We start from the raw sequence: 12,445 nt of genomic DNA on the forward strand, positions 1-12,445 counted from the left end.
TGCGGTACGAATGTGCGAAAGGTAGGCGACTAAGTGACTCGCTGCGGGTCGACGAGGACTGAGGGGGAGGAGAAGCCGGCGCCGCCGCATTAAGCTGCTGAACACGCCCTTCGGAGGCACCTGGTTGGCTGCCCCCCGGTGGGCGTGGGCGCCGGCCGGCCAGGTAAGGAGGGGCAGGGGCTAAGGCCCCTGCCAGGGCGGAGTCCGGGCTCCCGCCCACAACCACTCCCCTCTCTTGCAGGGAGGAGAGTCTTTCTACCTTTCCACCGATACATATAAATGAGCACAGAAACATTTTGTGCCAATTTGGTTTTGTTGTTGTTGTTGTTTTGGGGTAGTGCTACGTCATTGGCCATCCTAGCTTAACCCTCAACGCAGAAAAAGCGCAAGCTTTTAAAAAGTTATAATTGCTTCTTTTGTTGTGTTCCGGACACTCTTGAGAATGCTCAGAACCCCGGAGCCACCTGTCCCTCTCTCTTCCAGGAAAGATGGCGGGTTTGGAGAAGTGGATTCACTTGGCTTCGCTTTGGCGTTGCGAGCTGCTGAAATGATGTACTTGGTGACCATGGCAATGTGGTAGGTCCTCAAGTCAGAAAGGGCTGCCACACACATGTTATATGCAGAACAGAGCTTCTCCTTGCCAGAGGATAGCACATGACTCCTCAGTGGGGGAAGGGACTGGATTTCCTCAAAGAAGGCCTGATGGTGAGGGGGCATGTACTCCCTCATTCTGTGCAAAAAAGTGGCTAGCAAACGACACAGAGAAGATGAGTGAGTAGGATTAATAGTTCAACAGTGTGTGTGTTAATAAATAAATATTGTACTGTTATGCAGCAGGAATGGAGGTGTTGCTCCAGCTCCCATCATCTCTGCCCATTGGACATGCTGCTTAGGCTCATGGGAGTTGGGAGTCCAACAATGTCTGCAGGCTCAACATTTCCCCCATCCCATTAATAAATAAAGGTCAGGATGATAAAACCATACCTGGTGAACTATACCATTTCAGACCACAGGTCTGTGTGTTTGTCTCCTCTCTTTTCTGTGATCCTTTCCTACATTGGTAGCCAAAGTTGGAACTTCAACTCCCATCATCCCTAACCATTGGGCTATGTGAGCTAGGGATGATGGGAGTTGTCTACAGCATCTGAAGGGTGCTTATAAGGTGCATGTTGACTGTGCATATTGAAAAGGGAAGTCTGGTCACCTATACATGTGGGTTTCCATGCAACCAGGGTTCCCGATCATGAATGCATTGCCTGCTGCCATGTGTTGGAGGCTGGAGCCGTTGCTTCCTTGGCAGCCCTTCATCCAGCAGTACCGGCTGCCCCCACAACTGCAGGTGCCTGGGGCCTCACGCAATCACCAGGTTCCGCACAAATGCTGTGGGGGAAACGCTCTACATCTCCATGCCCCCTGGCATGTGCTTGCTATGTGGGGTGATGTAGCACGTGCACACCAGGGCACCCACGGCTCCTCTACTGTGTCGCCTCTACAGTGGCCTCTCAGTGAATAGGGTTAGGGTTAGAGTTAGGAAGGAACTGGCAGCGGCTGTCCTCTGGGGTCTTCTGGGTTCTGCACCTGATAGGCATGATTCAGAGTGGGCCCCTTCCCACCCCATGATGGAGTTTGAGTCCCACTTCAACTGTCAGGTAAGGCTGATTTGATCCCCCTCCTCTTGTTCTCAATCTAGATATTCACTCATTCCTTCTTCCCTGGGGCAGGGGTGCACCATTTTGTGGTTCACTTCAGCTGCCAAAATGTCTTGGGACAGCCCTGCCACAGGCCATCTACACAAACCACATGCAGTGCATGTATGTCTCCAGTTCATCAAAGCAACAGACTTACTGCTTTCCCTACAATGCTGGATTCCAAGAAGTTCGTCAAAGGTGTGCAGTGTGGTGCTTTGTGCTGCACTCGCCCCAGGGTACACCAGAGGCTTGTCCGAGATACCCTCATAGATCAGCCCTTCTGGCAGGGCAGGATTGTCCTTCCATCTAAAAGGAAGTAAAGGCAGTGAGAGATTGCGTCTCAAGGAGCTGCATGGTAGATCCAATAAGCAGTAGTAATAATACTAGATTGTAATTATAGTAGTAGTAATAATAATAATAATAATAAATTTTATTTGTATCCCTCCCTCCCCAGCCGAGGCCGGGCTCAGAGCGGCTAACATCATAAAAACAACACAATATGCATAAAAATAGACATCAATTAATTAAAATACACCTTATAATTAATTCAGACAAGTTAAAATCTGAGCAGGTGGAATCAGGTTGGAATTGAGAGTGGTTAATACTTGCCAGGACCAACTGTTTCCACTGATCATACCTGTGAGCGGGTTGGGGGCCTCTTTCAGGCTTGCTTTATACAAAGGAAAGTACCTAAGTTAAACTGCATCCTGCCCAAAGGCCTGGCGGAACAGCTCCATCTTGCAGGCCCTGTGGAAAGATGTCAAATCCCACAGGGCCCTAGTCTCTTGTGGGAGAGCGTTCCACCAGGCCAGGGCCATGGCTGAAAAGGCCCTGGCTCTAGTCAAGGCCAGTGTAATTTCCCTGGGGCCCGGGATTTTCAAAGTGTTGTTGTTAACAGACCGTTAGCAGAAGAGGTGGTCACATAGGTACAATTGTCCTAGGCCATATAGGGCTTTAAAGGTTTAAACCTGATCCTGTCCTCCACTGGGAGCCAGTGCAGCTGGTATAGCACCAGATGAATGTGCTCCCGCGGCGAGAACCCCGTAAGGAGTCTCACCGTGGCATTCTGCACACACTGGTGTTTCAAGGGCAGCCCCATGTAGAGTGAGTTACAATAATCAAGCCTGGAGATGACAGTCACAGTGGTGAGGTCAGGGCGAGAGAGACTTAGCTTGACGGAGATGGAAAAATGCTGCCTTTGTTATAGCTGCAACCTGCGCCTCCATATAAAGGGAGGCATCGAAGATTACACCCAAACTCTTGATGGAAGGCGCTGGCACTAATTGCACCCCCACAAGGGATGGGAGTTGCCCCCCCATCCCATATTGTCCCAACCCAGCCAAAGGACTTTTGTCTTCAAAGGATTTAACTTCAACCAGCTCCCATGTAGCCACAACTTCCAAACATCTGATCAGTGTGTCTGGGGCCGAGCCAGGATGGCAGTCCATCAACAGGTAGAGTTGGCTGTCATCAGCATACTGATGGCAACCCAAACCAAAATTCCAGACAAGCTGGGCAAGGGGGCACATAAAGAAAAGCATTGGGGGGGGAGCCCGTGTTTGTCCATAGACAGCAGCTTTCCGGGTCATGTGCCAGCATGGCTAAACTGCTTCTGGTGCAACAGGACACCATGATGGGTGCCAGAGTGCACAGAAATACCATTTACCTTCCCACCACCTATTTATCTACTTGTGCTGCTGTGCTTTTGAACTGCTAGATTGGCAGAAACTGGGAGCCTTCTGATCGGCAAGCCCAAGAGGCTCAGTAGTTTAGACCATAGTAGTAATAGTACTGTCAGTAAAATAGTATTCTTTTATCGAAAGTATTTTTTATTAAACTCCACTCTCGACTCTGAGTATATTTCACTTTGTTTATATAACCCATATCACAATAGAGACCATGAGACCAACACATAAAAACTAAACCAAACCAAACCAAGGGTGGCATGGAATGTTACATTTACAATTGGTACAAGTGGAGAGTACCATCATAAGAAATGAGAGACCCAGAGGTGTGGCACACATGGCTTGCAAGATTTACAGAAATATAAACCTGTAGCTGAAACCATCAGAGGCACAAGGAGTACCAAGAATAAAAGGTTCTTTCTTACATCAAATTTTTTTTTCAACCAATCAGATGTTGCTTTCCCCAAAGACAGTGCTCCTGAAGGTAGGAGTCTATCAATTGATGAAGATGATCATCCAAATGTCATAGACCAAATGGAGCAAACAGCACGCAGACCTAGTGGTGGGAGGAAAAAATCCTTAAATAAGAGACACGGGGGAATGATTAATGGACTTCAATGTCTGTACACTAATGTGCAAAGCATGGGAAATAAACAAGATGAGCTTGAGCTCTTGGTACAGCAAACTAAATATGACATAATAGGCATCACTGAAACCTGGTGGGATAAGTAATAATGGGGGGATACAATCTATTTCAGAGAAACAGACCAGACAAGAAAGGAGGAGGAGTGGCGTTATATGTCAGGGATGTGTATACCTGTGAAGAGATCCAAGATTTAGAACCTCAAAGCCAAAGTGAGAGCATTTGGGTCAAAATTAAGGGAGAGAAGAATAACAGTGACCTCATTGTGGGAGTTTATTATAGATCCCCAAGCCAAACGGAGGACATAGATGATGCCTTCCTGGAACAGATGGCCAAGCATGCAAAAGGAAGGGACATAGTAGTAATGGGGGACTTCAATTACCCGGATATTTGTTGGATGTCAAACTCAGCCAAGAGCATAAGGTCAAACAGATTCCTCACTGGCCTTGCAGACAACTTCATTGTCCAGAAAGTGAGAGAAGCAACAAGAGGAACAGCCATTTTAGATCTGGTCCTAACCAATGTTGATGACCTGGTTAGTGGGGTAGAAGTGGAAGGATCATTAGGCGCGAGTGATCATGCTCTTCTGAAGTTTACTATACAGCGGAAAGGAGCAGCCAAGCATACTAGGACTCAATTTCTTTACTTTAAGAAAGCAGACTTCATAAAACTTAGGGAAGTGCTGGGTGAGATCCCATGGACAGTAATACTAAAAGGAAAGGGAGTTCATGATGGCTGGGAGTTTGTTAAGAGGAAGATAGTAAAAGCACAACTTCAGGCAATACCAATGAGACGGAAACATGGAAAGTGCCTAAAGAAGCCAGGGTGGCTATCTAAAGAACTTTTAACTGAGTTAAGATTAAAAAAGGATGTGTACAAAAAATGGAAAAGGGGGAAAACCACCAAAGAGGAATTCAAACAAATAGCCAGCACATGTAGACACCAAGTCAGAAAAGCTAAAGCACAGAATGAACTCAGGCTTGCTAGAGAGGTTAAAAGCAACAAAAAAGGCTTTTATGGGTATGTCCGTAGCAAAAGGAAGAACAAAGAAACAGTGGGGTTACTCAGAGGAGAAGATGGTGAAATGCAAACAGGGGACACAGAAAGGGCTGAACTCCTCAATGCCTTCTTTGCCTCAGTCTTCTCCGATAAAGAAAACAATGCCCGACCTGAAGAATTTGGAGCAAATGATTCAGCAGAGGAAACACAGCCCAGAATAACTAAGGAGATAGTACAAGAATACTTGGCTAGTTTAGATGTATTCAAGTCTCCAGGGCCAGATGAACTGCATCCAAGAGTATTAAAAGAACTGGCAGATGTGATCTCAGAACCACTGGCAGTCATCTTTGAGAATTCCTGGAGAACAGGCGAAGTCCCGGCAGACTGGAGGAGGGCAAATGTTGTCCCTATTTTTAAAAAGGGGAAAAGAGAGGACCCAAATAATTACCGCCCAGTCAGTCTGACATCAATACCAGGGAAGATTCTGGAGCAGATCATGAAGCAAACAGTCTGTGAGCACCTAGAAAGGAATGCTGTGATCACCAATAGTCAGCATGGATTTCTGAAAAATAAGTCATGTCAGAATAACCTGATCTCGTTTTTTGACAGAATTACAAGCCTGGTAGATGAAGGGAACGCAGTGGATGTAGCCTACCTTGATTTCAGCAAGGCATTCGACAAGGTGCCCCATGATATTCTTGTAAAGAAGCTGGTAAAATGCGGTCTTGACTATGCTACCACTCAGTGGATTTGTAAATGGCTGACTGACCGAACCCAAAGGGTGCTCATCAATGGTTCCTCTTCATCCTGGAGAAGAGTGACTAGTGGGGTGCCACAGGGTTCTGTCTTGGGCCCGGTCTTATTCAGCATGTTTATCAACGACTTGGATGATGGACTCAAGGGCATCCTGATCAAATTTGCAGATGACACCAAACTGGGAGGGGTGGCTAACACCCCAGAGGACAGGATCACACTTCAAAACGACCTTGACAGATTAGAGAACTGGGCCAAAACAAACAAGATGAACTTTAACAGGGAGAAATGTAAAGTATTGCACTTGGGCAAAAAAAAGAGAGAGGCACAAATACAAGATGGGGGACACCTGGCTTGAGATCAGTACATGTGAAAAGGATCTAGGAGTCTTGGTTAACCACAAACTTGACATGAGCCAACAGTGTGACGCGGCAGCTAAAAAAGCCAATGCAATTCTGGGCTGCATCAATAGGAGTATAGCATCTAGATCAAGGGAAGTAATACTGCCACTGTATTCTGCTCTGGTCAGACCTTACCTGGAGTACTGTGTCCAGTTCTGGGCACCACAGTTCAAGGAGGACACTGACAAACTGGAACGTGTCCAGAGGAGGGCAACCAAAATGGTCAAAGGCCTGGAAACGATGCCTTATGAGGAACGGCTAAGGGAGCTGGGCATGTTTAGCCTGGAGAAGAGGAGGTTAAGGGGTGATATGATAGCCATGTTCAAATATATAAAATGATGTCATATAGAGGAGGGAGAAAGGTTGTTTTCTGCTGCTCCAGAGAAGCGGACACGGAGCAATGGATCCAAACTACAAGAAAGAAGATTCCACCTAAACATTAGGAAGAACTTCCTGACAGTAAGAGCTGTTTGACAGTGGAATTTGCTGCCAAGGAGTGTGGTGGAGTCTCCTACTTTGGAGGTCTTTAAGCAGAGGCTTGACAACCATATGTCAGGAGTGCTCTGATGGTGTTTCCTGCTTGGCAGGGGGTTGGACTCGATGGCCCTTGTGGTCTCTTCCAACTCTATGATTCTATGATTCTATGATTCTAAATTTATTGGGAGACTTGTGGAAGAGACAAATGTAGATTTTCTTTTTTATGTAAAAATAGTATGGTAGTAATTAGTAGTATAGTAGATTTGTTTATATGTATCAGACCATTACAAAACAAAAGTTTGCCGCTATGAAAGTATAACATGAAGTTACCCGAGATCCAAACAAACCTTTGCCCCTCCAAATGTTGCTGAACTACGACTCCCATCATCCTATTGGCCATGCTTCCTAGGGCTCACAAGAGTTGTAGTTCAGAGACATCCAGAGGGCCAAGGTTTCCCCAACTACAACCTAAACTAAGTTAAATTTCCAGTTTTCACTGGCAGATCGCGACATGCCCCTTTAAAAGGAGGGGGCATGTTCCTCTTTTAACAAAGTTATGTAATGTTAAAATAAAATAGAACGGAAAAAATGAATGCACAAAACCCAGAATAAAACCTCAATGAGTAAAAGCATAAAATAAACTTCGCGTTCTGGATCTCCCTGACAAGGCACAGCATTCTGTCTCAATGCAAATAGAAAATGTGCAACTTCTTCAGAGTTGCATCTTCTCCCATAAATGAAATAACAACAGCAATATTAATAATAACATCCACTATATCTGCAAAGGAGCCAGCCCCTAGTTGCAACCCTGATTAGCAGAGTTTCAGAGCATTCTCTGGCTGCAACAGATGTGAATTGCAAAGCTTTCATACCTCTCTGCTTGGTGACACATTGCAGGAAATGTGCTTTAGATAGAAATGAGGATTGGGCTCACTTAGGACTCAAGCTGTATGCAGGCTCATTTGCCACCTGCCCCTGCCAGATGTTAGGTGCGACTCTGGAGATCAGCAAGGCTCAATTTTTAGGCAGTTGTTTTATTAAAATGATCACACACATACAGAAGAAAGAAAAATGCAAGCTGAAAAACCCGCTCCTTTTCAACAGCTTGGAAGACCTTGCAGCATTCTGAGAATTTTTGCCAAGCAATGTGGAACTGTCGCTGGGAGACAGTTCTGTTTCTCTTAAAGGCAGAGGACTGAGGCCCAATGGTAGAGCACTGGCTGAGTGTGCAAAAGGTCATGGACTCCATTTCCAGCAAGAGTTGGGAATGTCTCCTTTCTGGAACCCTGGAGAGATGCTGCCAGTTAATGTAGATGATACTGAGCACTATTGGGGAAGAGTAAGAATAAAAGAGCATAGGATCCTTACACAAAGTCAGACCATTGGCACACATTGACCATTATTTATCTACACTGACAGTGGCTCTCTAAGGTTTCGGACAGAAGTCTTTCTTAGCCCTACCTGGGATTGAACCTGGGACCATCTGCAGGCAAAGTAGATGCTTTATCACTGAGAAACAGTTCTTCCTCAACAGCTTCCTCTGCTTCTCCACCCTTAGCCAACCCCCTTCTTGGCAGCTGCAGCTATCATTGGATGTGTCATTTTCTCCAGCAGAGAAAACTACATAACCCTATAGGGCTAATGGGGCACCCTCCCAATAATTTCTGTCAGCCCCCACCTGCCTGCTTTCTGAGTTAGTCCAGAGTAGGGGTTGGCAAACTAAGGCCTGGGGGCTGGATGTGCCCCCCCAGGCTTGTAAATCTGGCCTGCGGACTCTGCCGCATGCTCGGTCAGTCCCTGCGTGGTGCAGATGCCTCACCACGCGGGGACTGACTTCTGTGACGCTGGGACGGCTTCTGGGTGGACGGCAACACTGGCGTGGCTCCGGATTGGCTGCAGGAAGTTCCTGTAGCCAATCCAGAGCCTCGCTGTCTGCACCCTGAGGTAAACCTAGTTCAGCCATGGACGGAGAGGGCGGGCGGCAGGACATACACATACATAAATTAAACTGGATATGTTTAACATGATTGTTTAACATGACTGAGAATCGATCAGCCAGGGACTGAGGACTTTGAGAGTTTAAGATCAGAATGTGGAAAATATGAAAACAACAAGAGGGCAGAAATATAACTATCTGAGGTGAGTTCTTCAGAGGTCCAGAATATGGGAAGTCCATGTGAAATTTAATAATTAACAATTTGGATTGTAATTTGGTTGTTTTTTAATTTAATTTTAATTTTTGAATTGGATTATGATTTGATTTGTTATAAATTAGAGGTTCTTAATGGAAAATTAATAAAAATAAATTAAAAAATAAATAAATTCAGTGATTTGGATGTTTGGAGTCACTAAGGCCACTGGTATGAAATTTTCCACTCCCCTTTCCAGCAGGGAAGAGGAAGAATCCAGTGGCATTCGCCAGTCTTTTGGGGCCTGTTAAAGACATTCCTCTTTCAACAAGCTTTTAGGTTGAGATTTTTTATCCCAGTTAGTATCTGTAATGGATTAGAATTGATTTTATGTATGTGTTGTTGTTTTAATGTTTTTAATGTTTTAGCCGCTTTTATACAATGCATACAATTGTTTTGCATATGCTTTTATTGCATTTTAAATAATTTCAAGATGCCTTGTGGGAAGCAATTCATAAATGAAATAAAAAGTTATCCTTGATGTTTTCACTGTGGACTCACCTCAACTTATTTTACAGGAAATGATGCATAAATGGAATCAAATGCATAAAGAAATAAGAGCAGCATGTGTGGCTGTTTCTAGAGTGCGGATTTTCTCAAGAGTGTACCCCTGCTTATCCTCTACTCCTACTTGGAAAACGTTTGGAGAGCAAAAAGTATACATGCTGTACTTTGCAATTAAAGCAAATGGTACACAAATGGTTCAGTGTCAGTTCCCTGTTAGAATTGATCTGGAACACTAAATGCCCTCCCTCCAAGCCTTGCCTTTTCTTAAAACCTCCTGGGCACATACCACAAAAATAAATAATCCATTTTTACAACTAACTCCAAAGAAGCAAAGAAATATACGTTGTACTATCAGCTTCCTAACAATTATAAATCTATTTAACACTGAGTAATCTCCATAATGTACAATCAGGATCACTTAAACAACACTTTGCACATTAATCTTTATTTCTAACTTTTTCAAGCATGGTGTTTGGAAGAGAGAGAAAAACAAAGTAATGTTTGAACTCGAAATAAAATGGTTTTTTCTGTTAATACAGTATTTTTTATATTTTTTTATTTCATAGATTAATTTTAGGCCTTTAAGAACAAAAGAACTGCTAAGTGCTAAAAGTTCCCACAATACTCTCCAAAGTGTGAACATTTCACGTGAACATTTTACCTTGCCTCTCGTGAAGGAAATGAGTCCCACCCAACATGAAGCAAAAATACAAGTCAGGTCATCAGGAACACACACTGTATTTCAAGTATTAGAAGAAATAAAATTGTTTTAAATAACAATTATAGTTATAATTACAATAATAAAACATTCTAACTAGAATGCATCTCTGGAGCCCACAGGAAGAAATATAACTTCCACAGTAAAAGGATAGTAGCATTTGAATATTGGTCACACCTGAGTGGTCTCCATTTTGCATTTGTGTGGCCTCCATCCAATGAGATTTAAATATTGCAGAGTAATATGTGATCCTACTTGTTAAAAGCATAACAACATCCACTTCCATGAGAAAAGTTTTTACCAGATACATTACAATGCTTTCCATCAAGCAGTAAGATTATTCCGATTCAAACAACAATAATTTTATGTAAGTTGGAATCTACTTACAAATGTCTGTAAGTTTCTTATTACAATAAATGTGATTGAAATGTGCCTAAAACTTGGGTTGACTTGTTTTGATTAACTGTTCGTATCTGCTGCTTGGTGAATGTGCTTATGTAACATTGATGCAAATCCATGATTGGTCAGAAGGGGCTTTGGGTTACATTCAGGAACATTTCCATGAGCTTAGTATGATAAAACATCCACAGATGAAGTTTCATCTGTTGACAATGCAATATTGTGAACTGGCCTTTAGAATATTGGAGAAAACACAAAACTCTTTTCTCTGTGTGAGCAAATATCCATGTCAATTTATAATAAAATATTTGTTTTTCTGCAACTAGTTTCAATACCCACTCCCTTAGAAGATGTGATGAGTTATAACTCTTCCTTGTTGAGTCTTGTACAGAAAGCAATCTTTCCAAAATGTGTTCATGAGAAATTGTGGGGAAATTTTACGATTTGGAACAGCATTTGCATATCCTCTTGTATTTGATCCACTGCAAGTAGATAGCTCCTTTTCATGAAGCTGCTTTTAACTGTTCTGTGGAGGCAGATTTTCATATTTCCTAAAACTAGAATTAAGGAAAGAGCCCCTAAAATAAATAAGAAGAAAATGAGAATAGAAATGGCTGGACAAGTAAGTAAGTAAGTAGTAGTAGTAGTAATAATAATAATAATAATAATAATAATAATAATAATAATAATAATAATATACCCCATCCATCTGGCTGGGTTTCCCCAGCCACTGTGGGCGGCTTACAGCACAAAAAAAATCGTAAAACATTAGACACTAAATTTTGATACAGAATTGCCTTCAGATTTTGGTTAGCCAAGGTGGTTCCCTCCAAATGTTGTTGGACTCATGATAACTGGTTCACTCATCATCTGGAGTGAACCACACTGGCTACCCCCGTCCTATGCTGTATTTTGCTATGGTTATTGGGCGTGTGGGGGAAAGGGAGTTTCTTATACCTTGAAATACTGTTAACTTTCACAATAGGTTTATACAGCTCTGGGATCTTCCTCTCAATCATTGGTCTGAGGTTCTCTTTCAACTTGTTGTAGTTCTTTTTCAGTTCTTGTTGATATTCCCTTTGGTCAGCAGTAATCAGACATTTATTTTTCTCCACTGCTTCACCACATCTGTTCCCAAAAAATGAAGAAAACAATTTTGCTGATTAATATAACCGCACAGTATTGGACCACGTGCATAAAGTTTCATTATTGGCTGGGACTGAACATGAAGATTTGGAGTTACTTTTTAGTCGTTACCAGGATCAATTTAGTGTCCAATGGGACAATAATTTGATCAGAGGCTGCATTCCATGCTACAGTGGGGATTGTGTAATTTGTGTAATCTTTGCTGTGAAGCCACCTAACGCACAAGAATGTGCCGACACAGATTTTACTTTGCCACGTTACTCACCTCATTATGAATTCTTTGAAGCATAACCTCAGCTTGTTGTGATGTCGATAAAGTTTTGGATCCTCTGGAATTTCAGCCAGGAACACTTGAGCTACTTCTAGTGGTCCCTTATGGAAGAACATAAAATTGTATTACATAAAGCATATTTCATGAGGAAACGGATGACCAGGTATCAACCAGAATTACTATCATGTAAAACCCAATAAATGGCAAAAAATCTAGTCAGATTTCAGGAAGGCACAACTTTCAGGGCAACTCAGTTGCAACAGGAGGGAGTAGGAGAGGATTTCAGTGGGACAGTACTCAAAAACAGGAATTGGTAAGAAAATGCCTTTGGACACCCAGCTTTCTCTATCCCCTGGAGAGGGAAATCTAGGTATTATAGGATGATTGGGCTGCAGTTTTCATGTTGGGCCTAAGAAGTCACTGGGATTGCGTGGCTATTCCCTCCCCCCCCACAGTGGAATAAATGAAGACAACGGACACAGAGTTTTAGGTTAATGGGCGAAAATGGCCACAACTTTATTGATTACAGGAAAGAAGGGTATTGGCTTTAGGCATTGGCCTCTAACTGA

The 12,445-nt window shown here is 43.2% G+C and overlaps 2 protein-coding genes across 5 annotated transcripts in view; both read right to left on the reverse strand.

Annotated features, from left to right (window-relative positions):
- Nucleotides 1–265: 265 nt before the first annotated feature.
- Nucleotides 266–7,595, reverse strand: LOC308597800 (indoleamine 2,3-dioxygenase 2-like). The gene is made up of 3 exons (XM_081213940.1): nt 7,519–7,595; nt 1,846–1,994; nt 266–746 (listed from the first exon to the last, which is right to left on the reverse strand). The coding sequence occupies exons 1-3, from the start codon at nt 7,536–7,538 to the stop codon at nt 394–396; spliced, it is 522 nt and encodes a 173-aa protein (XP_081070066.1). The 5' UTR covers nt 7,539–7,595; the 3' UTR covers nt 266–393.
- Nucleotides 7,596–9,771: 2,176 nt separating this feature from the next.
- The window catches only part of DOCK8 (dedicator of cytokinesis 8), a 158,952-nt gene continuing 156,278 nt past the window's right edge, over nt 9,772–12,445 (reverse strand). For all 4 annotated transcript variants that reach the window (XM_081213510.1, XM_081213509.1, XM_081213508.1 and 1 more), the window contains 3 exons: nt 11,871–11,977; nt 11,417–11,587; nt 9,772–11,037 (listed from right to left, as the gene is read on the reverse strand). In XM_081213510.1, the coding sequence (XP_081069636.1) occupies nt 10,977–11,037; nt 11,417–11,587; nt 11,871–11,977 (339 nt within the window). In that variant the 3' untranslated portion in view covers nt 9,772–10,976. The remainder of the gene's footprint in view (nt 11,038–11,416; nt 11,588–11,870; nt 11,978–12,445) is intronic.

The sequence above is a fragment of the Podarcis bocagei genome, assembly GCF_964188305.1.
Source record: "Podarcis bocagei genome assembly, chromosome: 11".
NCBI classification, from domain to species: Eukaryota; Metazoa; Chordata; class Lepidosauria; order Squamata; family Lacertidae; genus Podarcis; species Podarcis bocagei.

Excerpts from the sequence above, each read along its gene's own strand:
- LOC308597800 (XM_081213940.1), bottom strand. The coding sequence starts at position 7,538 with ATGTGTCACCAAGCAGAGAG. Across the intron at positions 1,995-7,518 it reads ATGTGTCACCAAGCAGAGAG|ATGGAAGGACAATCCTGCCC; the intron begins GTATGAAAGCTT and ends ACTTCCTTTTAG. Across the intron at positions 747-1,845 it reads CCAGCATTGTAGGGAAAGCA|CCACTTTTTTGCACAGAATG; the intron begins GTAAGTCTGTTG and ends GTCGTTTGCTAG.